Source organism: Notamacropus eugenii, chromosome 4, assembly GCF_028372415.1.
Source record: "Notamacropus eugenii isolate mMacEug1 chromosome 4, mMacEug1.pri_v2, whole genome shotgun sequence".
In the NCBI taxonomy this organism is placed as follows: domain Eukaryota; kingdom Metazoa; phylum Chordata; class Mammalia; order Diprotodontia; family Macropodidae; genus Notamacropus; species Notamacropus eugenii.
In genome coordinates this window covers 251,690,323-251,708,346 of record NC_092875.1, presented here as the reverse complement: position 1 = coordinate 251,708,346, position 18,024 = coordinate 251,690,323, and the positions used below count along the sequence as shown (strand labels likewise).

The following is an 18,024-nucleotide window of genomic DNA, read 5'->3' as shown; positions in this document are numbered from 1 at the left end:
TCCAAGGGTGCATGACCAGTAGTAGTAGAGTCAAGTCAAGAACTCCAAAGTATTCTGTCTCCCTTCCCAGCTCATTTCCTACTGCTCTGTGCTAAAAAGTGACCAAATTAGTAGCACTATCAAGAGCTCTTAACAGAACCTGTGTTACATTCTCCTTTTGATTTGGCTACAAATATGTTACTGGAACTTTCAAAATGTTTTTAAGTATCTTTCTGTGAACAACCCACTAAGAGGATTTTATGTATCTTCCTCTAGACACAAAGCCTATTTTTGGCTACCAGGAACTGTTTTCTAAGAACCTCATATAGCAGCACAAGTCAATAATAGGTCCTCAGACAAAAGAATACGAATGAATCTTTGTGTTTATCATGTAAAATATCCCTAGGTAAAATTAGTGCAAAAATGCATTCGAAAGCCCATTTGTACATGATTCTTAGCATGTCCAAGTTGTGAAAAATCTATGCTTCTACTCCCTTGTGTCTGTCATTCAGTCATTTTTCATTCATGTCCAACTCTTCATGACACCATTTGAGAGTTTTTTTGGCAAAGACACTGGCATGGTTTGTCATTTCCTCCTCCAGAGCATTTTACAGATAAAGAAAGTGAGGCAAACAGGATTAAGTGACTTGCCTAAGTGTCTGAGGTTGGATTTGAACTCAGGTCTTCCTGACTCCTGGCCCCGTGTTCTATTCACTGCACCACCTCACTGCCCTCAGCTCCCCTACATTACCTCAGAGTTCACTGAAGAGTGATTTTCATATTTGTGGGTGTCTCCCATCCTGTATTCTATTCCCATGCTTCTAACTGCTTGAAAGATATACTTCCTCTAAAATATATCAGTGTCACCTGAAGCCCAGCATATTAAAAACACAAATCATTACTTCCTACACTCTTACTGATATCTTGATTTCTGTTAACAGAACCATCATGATCCCAAATTACAAAACTAAAAACTGTAGCATCCTTTTAAATCATCCTTTCTTTACTTCTTATTTTGAATATCACTAAATTGTCAATTCACTCACACCAGTCTTTTATATACTCTCTTCTCCTCACTAGTGTTATTGCAAAAATCCTCCTACCTTGTAACTCTAAGGCATTTTCTCCTTGTCACCCTTTACAAAACCCCCAGACCAATCAGCCTAAATAGAGCTTTCATCATAGCATTCCTCTACTCCAGAATCTATATCAAACCTAAATTCTCCTATCTGACATTGAATTTTTTTGAGGCAAACAGGGTTAAGTGACTTGCCCAGGGTCACAGAATATGTTTCTGCAATCATATTTGAACTCAGGTCCTCCTGACTCCAGGCCCAGTGATCTATCACCTAGCTGTCCCATTTGCTCTAATATTCATTCACACTTTCTATTCAACATTTCCAATCACTACCCAAAACAAACCACATATTCCAGCCAGACCAGTCTCCTCAAGGTACTATGCTCATTCCCACCTCCATCCTTTTTGTTTTTCCACATTGTTTCTCCGTCTGGGCTCTATCTCCTTTTTCTTTGTTTTTCTAAATCCTCCCCATTTTGTTCAAGCCCCATTTTCTTAATTACTTCCCCTGACTACTCCAATTTCACGCAACATACCCTTTCTCTGACTTCCATTTTGTGTATAATCTGGACCATTAGCACTTGAAAATATACGCTGAGATCTAGTATTACTAATTGATTTAGGTTGGCTAGTCTTGTTTCAGTAATTAGATATATATGTAGTTTCTCTCTCATCTTCTATCTCAAGGCCTACTTTTCAAGCCCTTAATTTAATTGAACAAATCAGTTCAACTAACAACTGTTATATATGGACCTGTGGTAAGAACCTCAGTAGAGACCATGTTTTGTTTTTCCCAGATACCTGTTACTGTCATTCAGATTTCTAAGTCTTTTTGAGATTTCCCTTTGTTGTTTCCCCAAAAAGTTTGGTTCATCTCCTTATTGTTACCTTTGCTGGATTTCCATTTTTATTTTCTCAGAGTTTAGATAACTTGCCCAGGATTCTATAGCCAGTAAGCATCAGAAGTGGGACTTAAACCCAGGTCTTCTTGACTACAGACAGGGCCTGCTCTCTATCCATAATCCTACATTGCCTTTCTCTGAGGCAGAGAATATGAAAGCTGTAATGTACAGATCTAGTTTGACTGTTTTGTCCATTTTAATAATGTATTAATTCTCATTTTTTCTTTTTCCCTTTCAGTATCCAGAGAGAAACTCCAGCAGCCCATCATTGACCAGGTATATATTTTGTGTTCTTACTCTAATATTGAACTTTTACTTTGAATTTGAAAAAGCTGGCATTTGTGACAGTGAAAAACATTTGGGTGATGAGGAAAAATCAGGAGATATTTTGTGACCATTCCAACCATTCCTGTTCTCTTCCCATTCTCTCTTGCTGTTGTCCAAAGAAATAAGAAGTGGAGAAGAGAAATTGATCTTCTGCCAATGAAATGGAATTCTGGAGTCCAAGTAGCCATGCAGTCATATAATGAACCTCTATTGATAGAACCAAAGCTGCAAATGGATACTTTTATCTCATTTTTTCCTAACAAACTCAACCCTCCTCTGTGATTTTCCCAAGATCCAGCCCTCAGTCAAAAGAACTAAGATTTTACCTTGTATTATGACCTCTCTCAAAGTGTTTAAATATAGGTTATTCCCCACTTGACTAGCACAACCTTTCAGAGATTTTTTTAATCTGCATCTGTGATTTAAATGTTATAGGGAACTGGAAGTAGAAAGTTCCTCAACCAACCAGTCAATCAACAAGCTTTTATTTTATAACTACTATGCATCAGATGTTGCATTAGCCACTGGGTCTACAAATGTGGTGTGCACATGGGTATCTCTATCAAAAATGTGGGTACTTCACACCTCCTGTATTGGCATGTACTACTACCTAACTCTCTTGTGTTAACTCACTTATCCCAATCTGCCCTCACATTGGCAGCTGCAGGTTCCTACAGAAAGACTACCAACTCTCAGGCTCTTAAGTTAATCCTGTTTGAAGAGAATATATGATGACACTTGAAGAACTTAAATATAACCATTTAACCATTAACCGTTAAACATAACCAATAACCATTAGCAATAAGGCAAAAAGAAATAATAATATCACAGTACTAAGATTAAAGCAGATACATTCGTAGTAAATACATCATAATGTCCACATAAACTCGATATACACTCCCCCAGGTTTATGAATGGTTGAGTTTCTTTCCAACCATTGAGAATCATGTATCCGAAGGCTTCTGTCCGCTGGCTGTTTTGGCTACCCCTTTTATCACACAGCTCCTTTGGAGCTAGTCTTTTTCTTCAGTCTTCCATTTTCATTAGTCACTTGCTTCAATACCTTCAGTGACTTAAATCAGAGCCTCCTGGCATTCACTCACCTTTTACTTAGAAGGTTAAAAGCTTAACAAATCTCTCCATGCTCTCAGAAATCCTTATTTAATGACCCAGTAGTCTCCAGTTAGATGAGTTTTTATTTTGTATGATTTTTACCCTTTTAAACCTTAAAATTTACATGCAGATGAGTTGAGAGACAATGCAACTTCGATCATTCTGTAGTCTTTAAATTTTTGTTTAGTTATTTTTAAGTTGTGTCTGACTCTTTGTGACCTCATTTTTTTAGCAGAGATACTGGAGTGATTTACCACTTCCTTCTCCGGCTCATTTTATAGAGGAGGAAACTGAGGCAAACAAGGCTAAGTGACTTCCCCAGAGTCACATGGCTAGTAAGTGTCTGAGGGTAGATTTGAACTCAGGGAGATGAGGCTTTCTGACTCTAGAGCTGGTACTCTAACCATTAAGCTACCTAACTGCCTGTCATCCTCCAATAGGGCCACTCTACCAGCTTTTGTCTCTTACAACTTTTTTTATACTTGAATTTTTAGCAGTTGTTAATAAATAAGCTTCCTACCCCCTTAAAGCACAAAATTGTTCATATACAAGACAAAAAACACCCTACATCATATGCGGTGTAATTTAAGCCTTTGTATTTATTACAGAGTTCATTCTCTGTTCCATTTGTTACTAAACTGCTCACCGCTTATTGGAAAACTGAGTTTCTTTACAAATAGACTTTAGCAGTTATTACTAAACCAAAGTCCTTTCAGAAACCAAATTATTCACCTAGGAAAAGGTCAATACTTTACATCATTTCCCACTTTAATTATTTTTCTTTACACAAAAGTACATTTTGTGACCCTTTCAGCATCAACCTTCTAATCTTAAGAATAAAATACAATGAGTAAAGGAAAAAAAGCAAAGTAGTTCATACCCTAGAATCCAGGGCTCTGTGTCCTGAGCCCTCTTTTCTTTTACTATTTTATCTTACTTGTTGATATTAACAACTCACATGAATTCAATTATCTTCTTTATGCACCAGACCTATGTATTCCTGCTCCACTCTACCCCCGCCCCTGCCACCCCCCAGTCTTTCTCATGGCTATAGTTCCACATTACATACTGTTTTTTGGTCATCTCAAACTGAGTGTCCTATAGGTGTCTTGCACTCAACATGTTCAAAACAGAACTCATTAGCTTTATCCCCAAACCCTCTCCCCTTCCAAACTGTCAAAGACATCACCATCTTCCAGATCACCCATGTGTACAGCCTTGGGGTCATCTTGTCTTCTTCACTCTCACTTACCCAATATATCAAATCTGTTGTCAAATCTTGTCATTTCATGTCTTGTGTAGAGCCTTCCCCCTACAGTCACCACCCTCGTTCAGGCTCTCCCATTCTCGAGCCTTTCCTCACTCTAATCTATGCTCCACTTGGCAGCTAAGGTGAATTTCCTAAAATGCTGCTCCTTCTGCCCCCCTCACTCAAAAAACTTCAGAGGTTCCTGACTAGTTCCTTATCATAGGATTAAAGGTAATGTTCCCTATTTGACATTTAAAGACCTTCTCAAGATGGTGCTTTTCTACCTTTCCATTCTTCTAGTATCTAACCATTCTTATCTATGTGTTGTTCCTAGACCACATCCCTCCATTTCCTGGTTCCAAGCCTTTGTTGCATGGTATTTCCCTCCAAGTCTCTCTTTCCTCACTTCTATCTCTTAATTCCCTCTGGACTCAGCTCACATCTTACCTTCTGCAGGGTCCTTTCCTGGTCCCCAGAGCTTTTCCCCTCCTTGAAGTTCCTTCCCTCTGAGATGCCCTTCCATCTGCTCTGTGAATGCATGCATGCATGTATGTATATGTGTACATTATATGTGTACATATATGTTCATACATGTATATGTTGTGTTTACTGATTGAAATTAGTATGTATACTTAAGGGCAGGGATAGTGTTTTTGCCTCTCTTGGTATCTTTAGTGCTTATGTACTTGGTACATAGAAAATGTTTAATAAATGCCTATTGATTCATTAACAATGTAACTGGGAAGCTAGTATACGTGTACACAGGTACATATAAAGCATTTAAAAAGAAGTTTCAGTATAACCTTTGGGGGAGGTCACTGACAGCTGGAGAGGACAGGACCAGAAAAGGTGGTGTACTTAAGCTGAATCTTCAAGGAAACCAGGGTGATGCAACAGTCCAAGGTGAATAGGGAGAGCACATCAGACATTTAGGAGAGCCAGTGCAAAGATTATGTGAGGAATAGTAAGCAGGCCAGTTTGACTGGTCTATAGAGTTTGTAAAAGGAAGCAAAATGTAATAAACTTGGACAAGTAAGGTAGGACCAGGATGTAAAGTGTTTTAAATATCAAACACAGAGTTTATATATTAGCCTAGAGGTAATAGGGAGCCACTGGAGTTTATTAAGGAGAACTACTACTTCTGTTCCCCCTTCCTATTGCTGGCCTTTTGGAGCTATGCAACGCATTGACTCCTCAGGGAAGTTAGAAGTTAACCCAGCCCAGACACATAGGGAAGCTGCACAGACATTAATCCTCATGGCTTTTCCCTATCATCCACATCCCCCTGCAATTACCTTGTGACTACAGCATGCACTCTTCTGCAATAATCTGTGCATTCAAATACCTGATCTATGATTTTAGTTATTTGGTAGAAAATAATAATAAGTACCAGAGGAGAAGGCATGAGCGGGTTATTATGTTATCTTTCCCTCAAAATACAATCCTCTTCTAAACTTTCCTATTTCTGGAGAGATCATCTTTCCAGTCATGCAGGTTTATAATCTGGATCATCCTCAGCACCTCACTCCTCTATCCCTCACATAATCAATCAATTATCACCTTGCCATTTCTGCCTTCACAATATCTCAGACATTCATTCCCATCTCTCCACTGAGTCACCAGCTCAGTGCAGTCCTTTATGACCTCTTACCTAGACTAATACAATGGGCTCCTAATTGAAGTCCGCACCTCATGTCTCTACCCTCTCCAATCCATTCTCCACAAGCTGCCAAAGGGATTTCCCTAAACTCAGGCGTGATTATGGCCTTCCCGAACTCAGTAAATTCAGGTGGCTCTCTACTGACTCAAATCTTATTTCAACTTTATCTCATTCTTTCTGAAATTTATATTTTGTGTTTTATAATGTTAATAATTATTAATACAAGTATATAGTTCGTACGTAAAAAATATTGGACAGTGGTCAAAAATGTTTGCTGATAGGGTATACAAGCAAAAAAGAAAGGAGATCGCTAGTCTATATCACTGGCTAAAAATACAGACATTTGTCTGCAGTAACATACACTCAGTCTCTATCCACAAACGTCAATCTGCATGTTTTCCTACTCCTCTAGCACAAGTCGTCATTCATCCTTGCCAAGAGTATCAATTTCGAGTCCACATTCATGAGGTGTCAGAGCATCCTCTATGCCAGCAAAGGGGATACTCTGCCATGGTTTCTTATGTCTATCAACACTGGCACCAAATAAAAGGTCCAGAATGATTTTATCCATAATTATGATCATACTTTACCCAATAGGCAACATATAGAAAATAACAAACACCTAGCTTATTGAGCTTTAACATAAAATGCTTTCACTCATTTAGCTAAAGCAATATTCTGTGAGTTCAAATGGCAAGGATTCTTTGAATAGACTCATCCCAATATTTGAAATTACTGTTATTTATAACACCGAACTCAGGTTACTGTTTCAGTATTTCATAGAATGCTAAAGCTGAATGGGGGCCCTTAAGGTCATCTAGTCCAACCCCTTCGTTTTATATCTAAGGAAACTGAAGGAGAGCCAATGAGTTGAAGTAGTTTGTCAAAGATCACACAGCTAGTTAGTGACAGGATCCAAGTCTCCTGACTTCTAGGCCAGAGAGAGGTCTTTTCTCAATACCATGGCACTACTCCCTGTCACCACTGGGGTGCTAGTACCGTTTTCTCATACTTCCTCTGCTGAGCAGCTTGAGAAAAACCATACAAACTTTTATTTGGCTTTTTAATGATTTTTAGAAGACTTGTTTCCTTTAGTATTATATTTACAGCTATTACTGAAATATCTAAATGTTGTGGAAGGCTAGGCTGTTGTTCATAGACAATACATTGCCACTCTTAGTACTTTGTTTCATTTGGAGTGTTGATATACAGGTTTCTGTCACACTGTGAAGTTTATAAAAGCAGAGCCTAAATCCTCATCAAAAAAAATTTCGATCATTTAACATTTATTAAGCACCTGCTATATAGAAATGAAACAATTTAGTCCCCCAAAGCTTACATTCTAATGAGAGGAATAACAAGGACCTGTGTACGAATATAAATAAACACAGAGTTTTAGTTGGGAGTGCTCCAACAGTGGAGAAATTAGGAAAGGCTTCATGAAGATAGTAGAACTTGAGATGAGTATTAAAGGAAATGAGAGTAAGGTTCCAACATTACCAGCCCTCCACCCTGACCTGATTCCTCTGGATCAGTTCTAACTTTCACACTCTATTTTTATGAGATAATTGATCCTTTTTACCTTTTTCTACCCAATTTCATTTTTTAGAATCACCCCATCATACACAACTCAGCCCCAACTTTTCTTTCAAACTGCCCTAATAATGATGGTTGCTTTAATAATATTGACAACATTTTCAGGTATAAGAAATAAAGAATTTGACATTATTGAGTGCCTGATAATTAGTCTTTAATGTTTTCCTTATATTCCTTAAAATTTTCCATTGAGTTGTCATCTTTTTTTCAAAAATACCTAAAAGTTTTTTTGGTACATCAAATACTATTTTTTTTAGTCAGGCTTATACTCAGCTGTGTTGGGTAAGCTATTCCTGATCACAACTCCAACTCTTTTATTCTTCAAAATAGAATGTTCTAAGACCTACACTCAGTGAAAAAGCTGCTAGGTCTTGTGAAATCCTGACTGTATCTCTGTAGTATTTAAATTGTGTTTTCTGTTGGTGTTATTGTTGTTGGAGCTTACAATATTTTCTCCTTAACCCAGGAGTTTTGAAACTTGGCTGTGACATTCTTGCAAGTTTTCTTCCTAAGATCTCTTTCAGGTGGTAAATGGTAGGTTTTTTCCTCTTTCACCTTCACCCTCTTGTTCTAGAACTTTAAGGCTATTTTCCTTAATTCCTTGTGATATTGTTTCTTTTTTTTAAAATCACAAGTTTCAGGTAGTTCAACAATTCTTTAATTGTCTCTCCTTGATCTATTCTTCAGATCAGTTGTTTCCTAACGAGATGCTTCAGATTCTCTTCTGTTTTTTCTAGTTTTATTATTTCTTGGTGTTTTATAATGTCATTCAATTCCTATTGCCCAGTTCTAGTTTTCAAGGAGCTATTTTCTTCTTTAAGATTTTAGACCTCTTTTTCCAGTTGGTTAACTTTCTTTTCAAAATTTCCTTGGACTCCTTTTATTTTTTTCCTAATTTTCCCTTGATCTCTCTTATTTGATATTTGAATTCCTTTTTAAGTTCTTCCAAGAACTTTTTGAATTTGTGATCATTTGACAACGTTCTTTGGGGTTAGAGTGGCTTTTTTTTACATCACTATCTTCCTCTGAATATGAATCTAGATCTTCTTTTATATCATAGTAGCTATCTCTGGTCAGGTTCTTTTTCCTTTGTTTACTCATTTTTATTCTTATTTTATTTTATTTTATTTTTATCAGCTTATTAGTATAATCAGATTTTAATCATGTGTTGTGGGTAATGTTGCCCCAGGTCTCAGCTCCTCTTTACTGTTATTTTCTGAATTTTGTCGCAGGGCTCAATCTCAAGGATGCCTCTGCTCCCCTAAGCCACAGAGCTTCAGCTACACTGTCCTGAAAGTACTATTGCCCCCTGCGGTATGAGAAGGAAACTGTTACGAGTAAAGGGGTCAGTTTTCTCACACTCAGCTGTCTGTTGTTGCTTAAGTGAAGATTAGTGAGGTGAAAGTTCCTGAGGCCTAGTCTGCTTCCTGATGGAGCTGCCCTCCAGGTCTGCTGCTTTTTGATTAAGTGGAATCAGCCTGAAGGTACCTACGTTCCACTCAGGCCAGACCTCAGCTTCTTTCCTGTCTTTCCTGAGGTCCTTTCAAACCATCTTAGGAAGACACCTGCTTTACCCTTTTATTTTTGTGATATTCTGTTTGTGGAGGAAATTTGGAGAGCCTGGAAATTCCTGACCTACTCCACCATCTTCCCAGAATGAAATGTTAGAAAACAAGAATTTTCAAAGGTAGAAATGAGAAAGGAATACATTTTATCAGTGAGAACAATCATTGCAAAGGTATGGGAATGGAGTATAGTGTGAAACAAATGCAAATAGACCAATGTGTCTGGGTCAGGGAGAGTGTCTAGAGAAAAGTCATATGTAAGAAATCTGGAATATTAAAAAGTGGTCAGCTCCTAGTTTTAAATGTCAAATAGAGGAGTTTGTATTTGATTTGTTGTTTTTTTCTGTTCAGTCATTTCAGTTGTGTTCAACTCTTTGTGACCCCTTTTGGGGTTTTCTTGGCAAAGATACTGAAAAGGTTTGCTATTTCCTTCTCCAGTTCATTTTACACATGAGGAAACTGAGGCAAACAGGGTTAAGTCTTTAGTATCAGAGCTGAGAAGAATCAGAATTCTCCTAATTGGAAATTTAGTGCTCCTTTAATTACACAGTGGTGCCACTCAGGAAACGTATTTCAGCTAAGAGCTTTTGGAATAAGGAAACATCTTTTCTCTTCAACTTATAGTTACTATTTATTGGGGGGGGGACAGAAGCAAACATCATATAATACACTAGGCATCATCTATCTTTAATTTATTTCCATTTTGACACTGAGACAAGAAACAAAACCACAACTTCTTTGAATAAATTTTTCTTTGTCTCTGAGTTTAGTTCTTGACAAGTATTTTCTTTTCATCACTATGGATAATCAACAGAGAAATCCCAACCAGAGAAGAGTATACTGTGGAGCATTATCACAGGGAAATTTTATCCTGAAATCAACAGAGATTGCCACGTTACATAATATTATTACATTGAAATTGAAAATCAGATTTTCTTTCATTAGGTAGATTATTAATTGCACATTCACATAGAATGTAGAGAAAGAAATTTGAAGAGAATCCTTCCACCAGCATGCCAATAGCTAGCAGGTTTGTATTGTAGCCCACAGCTTCTTTACCACACCTGAGCTCAGAGAAAAAACAACTACTTGAGCTCTCTAGAGAGCACATTGGATTCTGGGCTATGTGATTCACTGGGGAAATCACTGATCTTTTTAAAAATAGCTTCTTAACAGTATTGTTTATTAGGCTAAGACAAAAATTAGCAGTGACCCATGTGGCCACCAGAATAGGATCCCAGAATGATATCCTAGAATAGGATAAATCCATAACCTATTATTTTTCCTGCTCTCTAATTAGCACTACAACTTTATGAAAATTATCTAAATTTTAGAGTCTATTTTATTGATACATTTTTATCAATATCCTTCTCCCACTCATACATGCCTTCCCTCATAGAAAAAAAAGAGGAAAAAGTGGTTCAACAAAACTAGTCAACATATCAATCAATTCTAACAGTGTATGCTGTGTTCTGCAGCTTTTTGCAAAGAACAGGTCACTTCCCATCTCTTCTTCAGATTAGAAGTTGGTCATTATAATTATTCAGTATTCAGTTTCAAATATTGTTTTCTTGTTCCATCTATGTTACTGTATTTATTATATATTTTTATAGCTTTCTGGATTCTGCCTTCTTCCCTTTGTATCAGTTCTCACAAGTCCTACTATGCTTCCCCATAGCCTTCATATTCAACATTTTTTATAGCAAAATTATATTCCATTGCATTCATGAAACAGAATTTGTTAGCCATTCACAAAAAGATTGGTTACTGTAAAAATGCTAGCACAAAACTTTTTGTTAGACATTGTACTTTTCTTTGCCTAGCATTGGGATTTCTAGTAGTCAATAGATATGGACATTTTAGTCACTTTCTTAGCATAATTCCAAATTACTTTCCAGAAGTTAGATCAATTCTTGGCATACGTCTTTAATAGGAATGAAATGTGCTGTAGACTTTCTAAGCATGTTATATTTCAGATATATATCTCAAAGCACTGAAAAAATGTTCTCAAAATTCAATTCATTTTAATTTAGTGAGCAGTGATTAATTGGTGCATTTTTGAGTCAGAAGACCTGAGTTTGAATCCCACCTCTTCCTTCCTCTCTCCCTTCCTTCCTCTTTTTCTTTCTTTCTTTCTTCCTCTCTTTCTTTCTTCTTCTCTTTCTTTCTTCCTTTCTTTCTTTCCTTCTTTCTTTCTTTCTTTTCTTTGTTTCTTTGTTTCTTTTCTTTCTTTCTTTCTTTCTTCCTTTCTTTCTTGTCTTCCCTAAACCCTTAGACCCAGAGAGCCCATAGATTGAACAACAATGCCCAAGCTCCACTCAGTGGCTGCTTTTGGACCCTCCTGGATTAGTGTGAATGTCAACAGTAACTGTTTCTCTTCTAAACAACAACCCTGAGCATCCGCAGCCTCCTTCCGCTCCCAGCTTGATTTATCTATTTTTTTCTTTTCTATTAAAGGTTCCATCCCCCTGACTACTTTTTAAAGAGACCTGTTCACTGAATGGACATTACCTCACTTTAAGTGAAAAGGCCTTAGCATAAAAGGCCAAGCTCTTCCATTGCATCCTGGGCCATCTCCAGTCATCCTGATGAATATCTGGTCATTGGATCCACATGGCTTAGGAGCAGAAGTGAGGCTGGTGACCTGCACAGCCCTCCCTCACTCAAAACAAACTCAAGTGCAAGTCATATCATCATTTCTCTGATGTCATGGTCCTCTTTGAAAACAAAGGATGAACACAAAAACTAAACACGAGGGAAGTCTATTAAGTATCTCTTCCAAGGTTTGCATTTGTCACAAATTTTGCATAAATTTCAGGTGTCACAGTCCTCAAACGTTCCTAATCTAGGGCATCAGAGGCAGTGGGTATCAATTATTCCTCACAGGTGGACCACACAACACGTCTGTGGTACAAGATTTTCTCTGTCCCTTTCTCTTGAAACTGTCACTTTAAAATGATCAGTGAAGTGTTCTAAGACTTCAGGTCCTGGTTTGTCCCTTTTATCACTAACCTCCATTGGTCTGGAAAAGTTAACTAACACTTAGCCCTTCTCACTTGAATCCATACTTTCAGGAAAGCGAAAGATTACTTTAAATCTATGAGAGAAAGAAGGATGGAGAGAGAGAGGAAGATGAAACAATAACAATAAAAACAAGCAGTATTTATATGGGTCTCTAAGGTGTGTAAAGCTCTTTACAAACATTATCTCATCTGATCTTCACAACAACCTGGGAGGCAGGCATTCTTACCATCCCCATTTTGCAGATGAGGAAACTGAAAAAAAGGTTAAGTGATTTGCCCAGGGTCACACAAGCCAACAAGTGTCTCAGGCTATATATGAATTCAGATCTTCCTGACTTCAGAGCCAGCACTCCATCCCTTACCAACTAGCAAGGAATTGGGGTAAAAATGGAAAGAATATTAGACTGAGAGTCTGAAGGCCTTAATTCTCCCAGTAATTATCTCTGTGGCCTTGAACAAGTCTAGAACTTGATTTTCTTATTTGCAGAGTGGATTGTACTAGGTACCTCCTAAGAGATGTGTCTTACATGTGCATATTCACATACACATATACACAGAAGTGTGTGTGTGTGTGTGTGTGTGTGTGTGTGTGCATGTGCGTGTGTGTATCAAAGGAATGGACAGACCTAAGATCTTGTCCTTAGTGTGATAGGGGCACTCACTTCTGAAGATACATCAATCCTTCCAGGTCATTCAAACATAACAATCAATTATTGCTTCAGTGTATTAAATGATATCCTAATACCAGAAAGCATTAAATCACCACAAAAAGAAGTGGGCAGCCCACATCCTGGAAGGATCTGGGCTGTGATTACGTTAATACTCCTCAGTGTTCCTGTATAAAGCTGAGAGGAAGCAGATGCTGATAAGAATTTATAAATGAAAGGTAAATAATTATTCTAAACCACAAACAGAAGCCATTCTCCAAGGCCATACCCTGACTCTCTTCACCTTGTGGATATCTAGCCAGGGGAGGGACAGGGTGTCTGACTCCTGATATCCTGACCTTGACTTTTCTCAGAAGTCCTTATTCTCAATCTGCCACAGTGAGAAAAACTTGGGGCTTCAGCCAAGGCTGGGAGTGATTGCTTTTGACCTGTAGTCTCCCCATATGTATGGCTTGTGTAATCTCTCTCCTTCTGCCACTAGGAGCTGGTAAGCAAGCCTGGATGCCAGTCTGCAGTGAACTTTAGGACTTCTAATTTTAACATGGGATTGCATTACCTTGATCTATTCTTACCAAAATAACCTAACCCAAGAAGATGGTTTTGACTTATAGACATCTTTCCATTTGAAATTAACACTATGGGGCTTGTCTTCCAGAATCGGAAGTTGCACATTTTGAAAATCTTATCCTACTTAGAGGTCCCTTTGAAAATGCATGAAAGCTGAGTGGATGGGTTCAAGGTATAGTGACACTAATAAAGGGGGTTAACAGTGAAGAATTTCACTAATGAAAGACCATCCCTAGTAAAGGTCAGACAGTTCCACAACCAGGGAGTTCTTAGGAGCCAGGGACGAACTGGAAAGCCAATGTAAAATCTGGAAGAAGGAAGTCATAATAACAGAATACTCACATTCCCCAACTGATAAATGGTCAAAGGATATGAACAGGCAATTTTCAGAGGAAGAAATTAAAGATATCTATAGTCATACGAAAAAATGCTCTAAATAATTTTTGATTAGAGAGATGCAAATCAAAACAACTCTGAGGTGCCATATCACACCTATCAGATCGTCAAACATGACAGAACAGGAAGATGATAAATGTTGGAGATGTGGGAGCTGATCCAACCATTCTGGAGAGCAATTTGGAACTATGCCCAAAGGGCTACAAAAATTGGAATACCCTTTGACCCAACAATACTGCTTCTAGGATTGTATCCCCAAAAGATCATTAAAATGGGAAAGGGTCCCACATGTACAAAAATATTTATAGCAGCCCTCTTTGTGGTGGGTAAAAACTGGAAATCAAGGGGATGCCCATCAACTGGGGAATGGCTGAATAAATTGTGGTATATGAATGTAATGGAATACTATTGCTCTATAAGAAATGACGAACAGGAAGACTTCAGAGAGGCCTGGAAAGACTTATATGAATTGATGCTGAGTGACAGGAGCAGAACCAGGAGAACTTGGTGCACAGCAACAACCACAGTGTGCGAGTTTCTTCTGGTAGACTTGAAACTTCATAGCAATGCAAGGACTTAAAAAAAATTCCCAGTGGTCTTCTAAGGCAAAATGCCTTCCACATGCAGAGAAAGAGCTATGGAATTCAATCACAGAATGTAGCAGATCATTTTGTATGTATGTATGTGTGTGTGTATGTATGTGTGTGTGTGTGTGTTGCATTGTGGTTTGTTAGATGATTTCTCCCACTCATTTTATTTCTTCAACATGACATAACTGCAGTGAAAATGTACTTAATAGGAATATATGTGTAGAACCTATACAAAATTGTATGCCATGGGAAGGAGGGGAAAATAATAATCTAAGTTATATAGTAGTTATTGTAGAACACTGAAAATAAATAAAATTAATTAATAAAAAAAAGAATTCTCAGAAAGCTGAAACTTCTATGTGTGTCCCTGCTTCTGTAAGTATGGAATGAAGGAAGCAGGCATTTATTAAGCACCTACTATGTGCTGGGTACTGTGTGCTTTACAAATAATATCTCATTTGATTCTTACAACAATGCCTGGGAGGTAGAGATTATTGCCACTTCACAGTTAAGGAAACTGAGGCAGACAGAGGTTGTGACTTGACCAGGATCACACAGTTAGTAATTGTCTGAGGTAGCAGCTGAACTCAGGCCATCCTTCCTGACTTCAGATTCAGCATTTTATCTACCTAGCTTCCTCTAGGACTACACGGGAGAAAGTATGAAAGGATGATAAGGATCATTTTAGGCATTTGTTTGGACACCAAGAGGAAAATAATGGCTACTGTAAACAGTTACTAATTAGCAGCATTGTTTGAGGTTCCTCTATATAACACCAAATACCTAGATAGAATTCAATCAAATATTTGGAATTTTTTTCAATTTTTATACGGATTTATTTTTTGCTATTTAATCATAGCCTGAATAATGACTATTAATTTCTAAGATAATTAGCTGAAACTGGAAGTTATCATCTGGCCCAAACATTCCATCTAACAGAGAGGGAAACTGAGACCTAAAGATTCTACATAATTCATTCAGAAGCAGCCAAGTAATCAACAAAGCCAGGATTTGAACTCAGGCATTTTGTCATCAAATTCAGTGCTCCTTTCACTAAACTCTGTTGCTTTTTTTATAGAAAAAGTCATTTCAGTCATATCTGATTTCTTTGTGACACTATTTGAGGGTTTTTTGGCAAAGACATTGGAGTGGTTTGCCATTTCCTTCTCCAGCTCATTTTACAGATGAGGAAACTGAGGCAAACAGGGTGAAGTGACTTGCCCAGGATCACACAGCTAGCAAGTGTCTGAAGATCTGCCTGCCTCCAAACCTGGCACTATCTACTTTGACATCTAACTGCCCCCATAAAAACACCAAATTTGCAGATTATAATAATTGTATGTACAAATCTGAGCAGCATAGTCAGGAAGACTTGAGTTCAGTTCCTGATTCTGATGCATACTAGCTATGTGATCATGAGCAAGTCCATTAACCTCTTGGGGATTCAGAAAACTCTCTAAGACTATAAATTAGGTAGCATCATTAGTGAAAGGAGTTTCTACGCTAAGAATACTTCACACTAATGACATCACAGGTTTGGGAAGAAGAGAAAAGAAAGAGGAAGAGATGAAGGGAGAAGGAGGGGAAGATGATCTGCAAAAGTGATTGAATACAGTGTTCCATAGATTTTTAGGATTTCTTTAGCTTTAAGATTACAGGTTTGTGATTTAAGCAAAGATTGTTCCATGGAATTAAGGGTCAGGCAGTTACTAGAACCCTAGTTCAATTTCTCTGTTCAAGCATAGTCCAAAAAAAAAAATGCCCCCAGTCCTCAGGTGAAGCCACTCTTTCATAGGGTGAAATTCACTTCTGGACAGCAGGATGTCAAGAACTCTTCTTTCCCAGTTCAGAAAAGGTGAGGTAGACTTGTAAAGGGAGGAGAAAGAAGATAGAGAATCATCTGAAGAGCAGGAAGAATGTATACTTAGTAGTATCCTAGAATCTTAAAGCTGAAGGGGCTTTCAATATCATGTATTTTATTTTACAGAGTAGGACCCTTGTTGAAAACTGACTTTAATCATCTCTATATCTGAAATATTCAGATCTTCTTATATCAGCAAGAACCTTAATATAAACAAATACAGAAACAAAACGGATATGTAAATAAAATCCATGCATAAATCAAAGTCATATTGTAGACTACCTATCAGCACAGTGACATGAAGACTCTTAGACCCATTCTGACTCTAACTTTTCAACTAACCATATCAATGAAGCCTTTCACTCTGGAAGTATTATTGGGTCATCCTGTACTCATGAGGCACTTGCTGGTTGTGTTGGACAGCAGTTAATAAGATTTGTGGCCATGGATCAATGGTTTCAACCTAACTGAACTGACCTGCAAATCTGATAGATATTAGTTTAAACCTTTCCTTCAGTTCACCTCAAAAGGAAAATACTAATGACCAGGGAAATGAATAAGAAGCAGACAATGGGAGGGAAAAGGAAGAGAAAGTGACTGACTGGATAGTTAGCTACTTAATAGAGTTGACTAGATTTATATGTACATTCTTTTTGAGATGCTCCAATTCATTCTTGTTATACAGTAATATTAACTGCCATTTTTTTGTTCGCATAAATAATAAATCTTTCAGTCTGGAAAATCAGTAGCCCATAATCTTTACATTTCATATATGTGCAATAAATCTGTTATAACAGACTGTAAAGACCTGGCAGATGGGTTTTATGAATACTTTTCTAGTACCAAAAGGAGATACCATGAATGTTTATTCAGAGGGTGTTTTGTGGCATGTCAGTGAGTTGGGGGCGACCATTTAAATTCTAGTTTTTACTTCTTTCACATTCTTATGTGAAATTCTAGTGAAAATTTTCAGCACACAGCAGACTACTAAAGAGTTTTATCTGTATAGTTTATTATTTCCTTTTGGGGGAAGGAAAATGACCTTAGATGAGATTCCAAGAATTTCCATTTATTTCGCTTTTTGAAATGATTTTAAATTCTTGGGCATGTTCTTGAACATGAATATACATACATATTCAGTAATTTCAGTTTTATCCTCCATAAAATAAAAGGCTTGGATTACATTTTTAAAGCTTCTTCGCCTTTAAGATTCTAGGATTCTAAGTGTACATTCTTCCTCCTCTTCAGATGATCCTCTGTCCTATTTCTCCTACTCTTATCTACCTACCCCACCTTGCCTGACTGAACAACACAATAACCAAACCAAAAAGGCATTGAGTACACACCCAGCTGCAGATTACATGTCTATTATCAAAAAGTCAGTTTTACTCACTTCATGGAGACTCATCACCAGAAAAATAGTCACTTGGTAATGACTTTTTTTCAACCA

General features: G+C 37.5%; 1 protein-coding gene across 2 annotated transcripts in view; it reads left to right on the top strand.

Annotated features, from left to right (window-relative positions):
* The window catches only part of CHST9 (carbohydrate sulfotransferase 9), a 354,622-nt gene that overhangs the window by 323,332 nt on the left and 13,266 nt on the right, over nt 1-18,024 (top strand). For both annotated transcript variants that reach the window (XM_072604464.1, XM_072604463.1), the window contains exon 4: nt 2,198-2,235. In XM_072604464.1, coding sequence (XP_072460565.1) covers nt 2,198-2,235 — 38 coding nt within the window. The remainder of the gene's footprint in view (nt 1-2,197; nt 2,236-18,024) is intronic.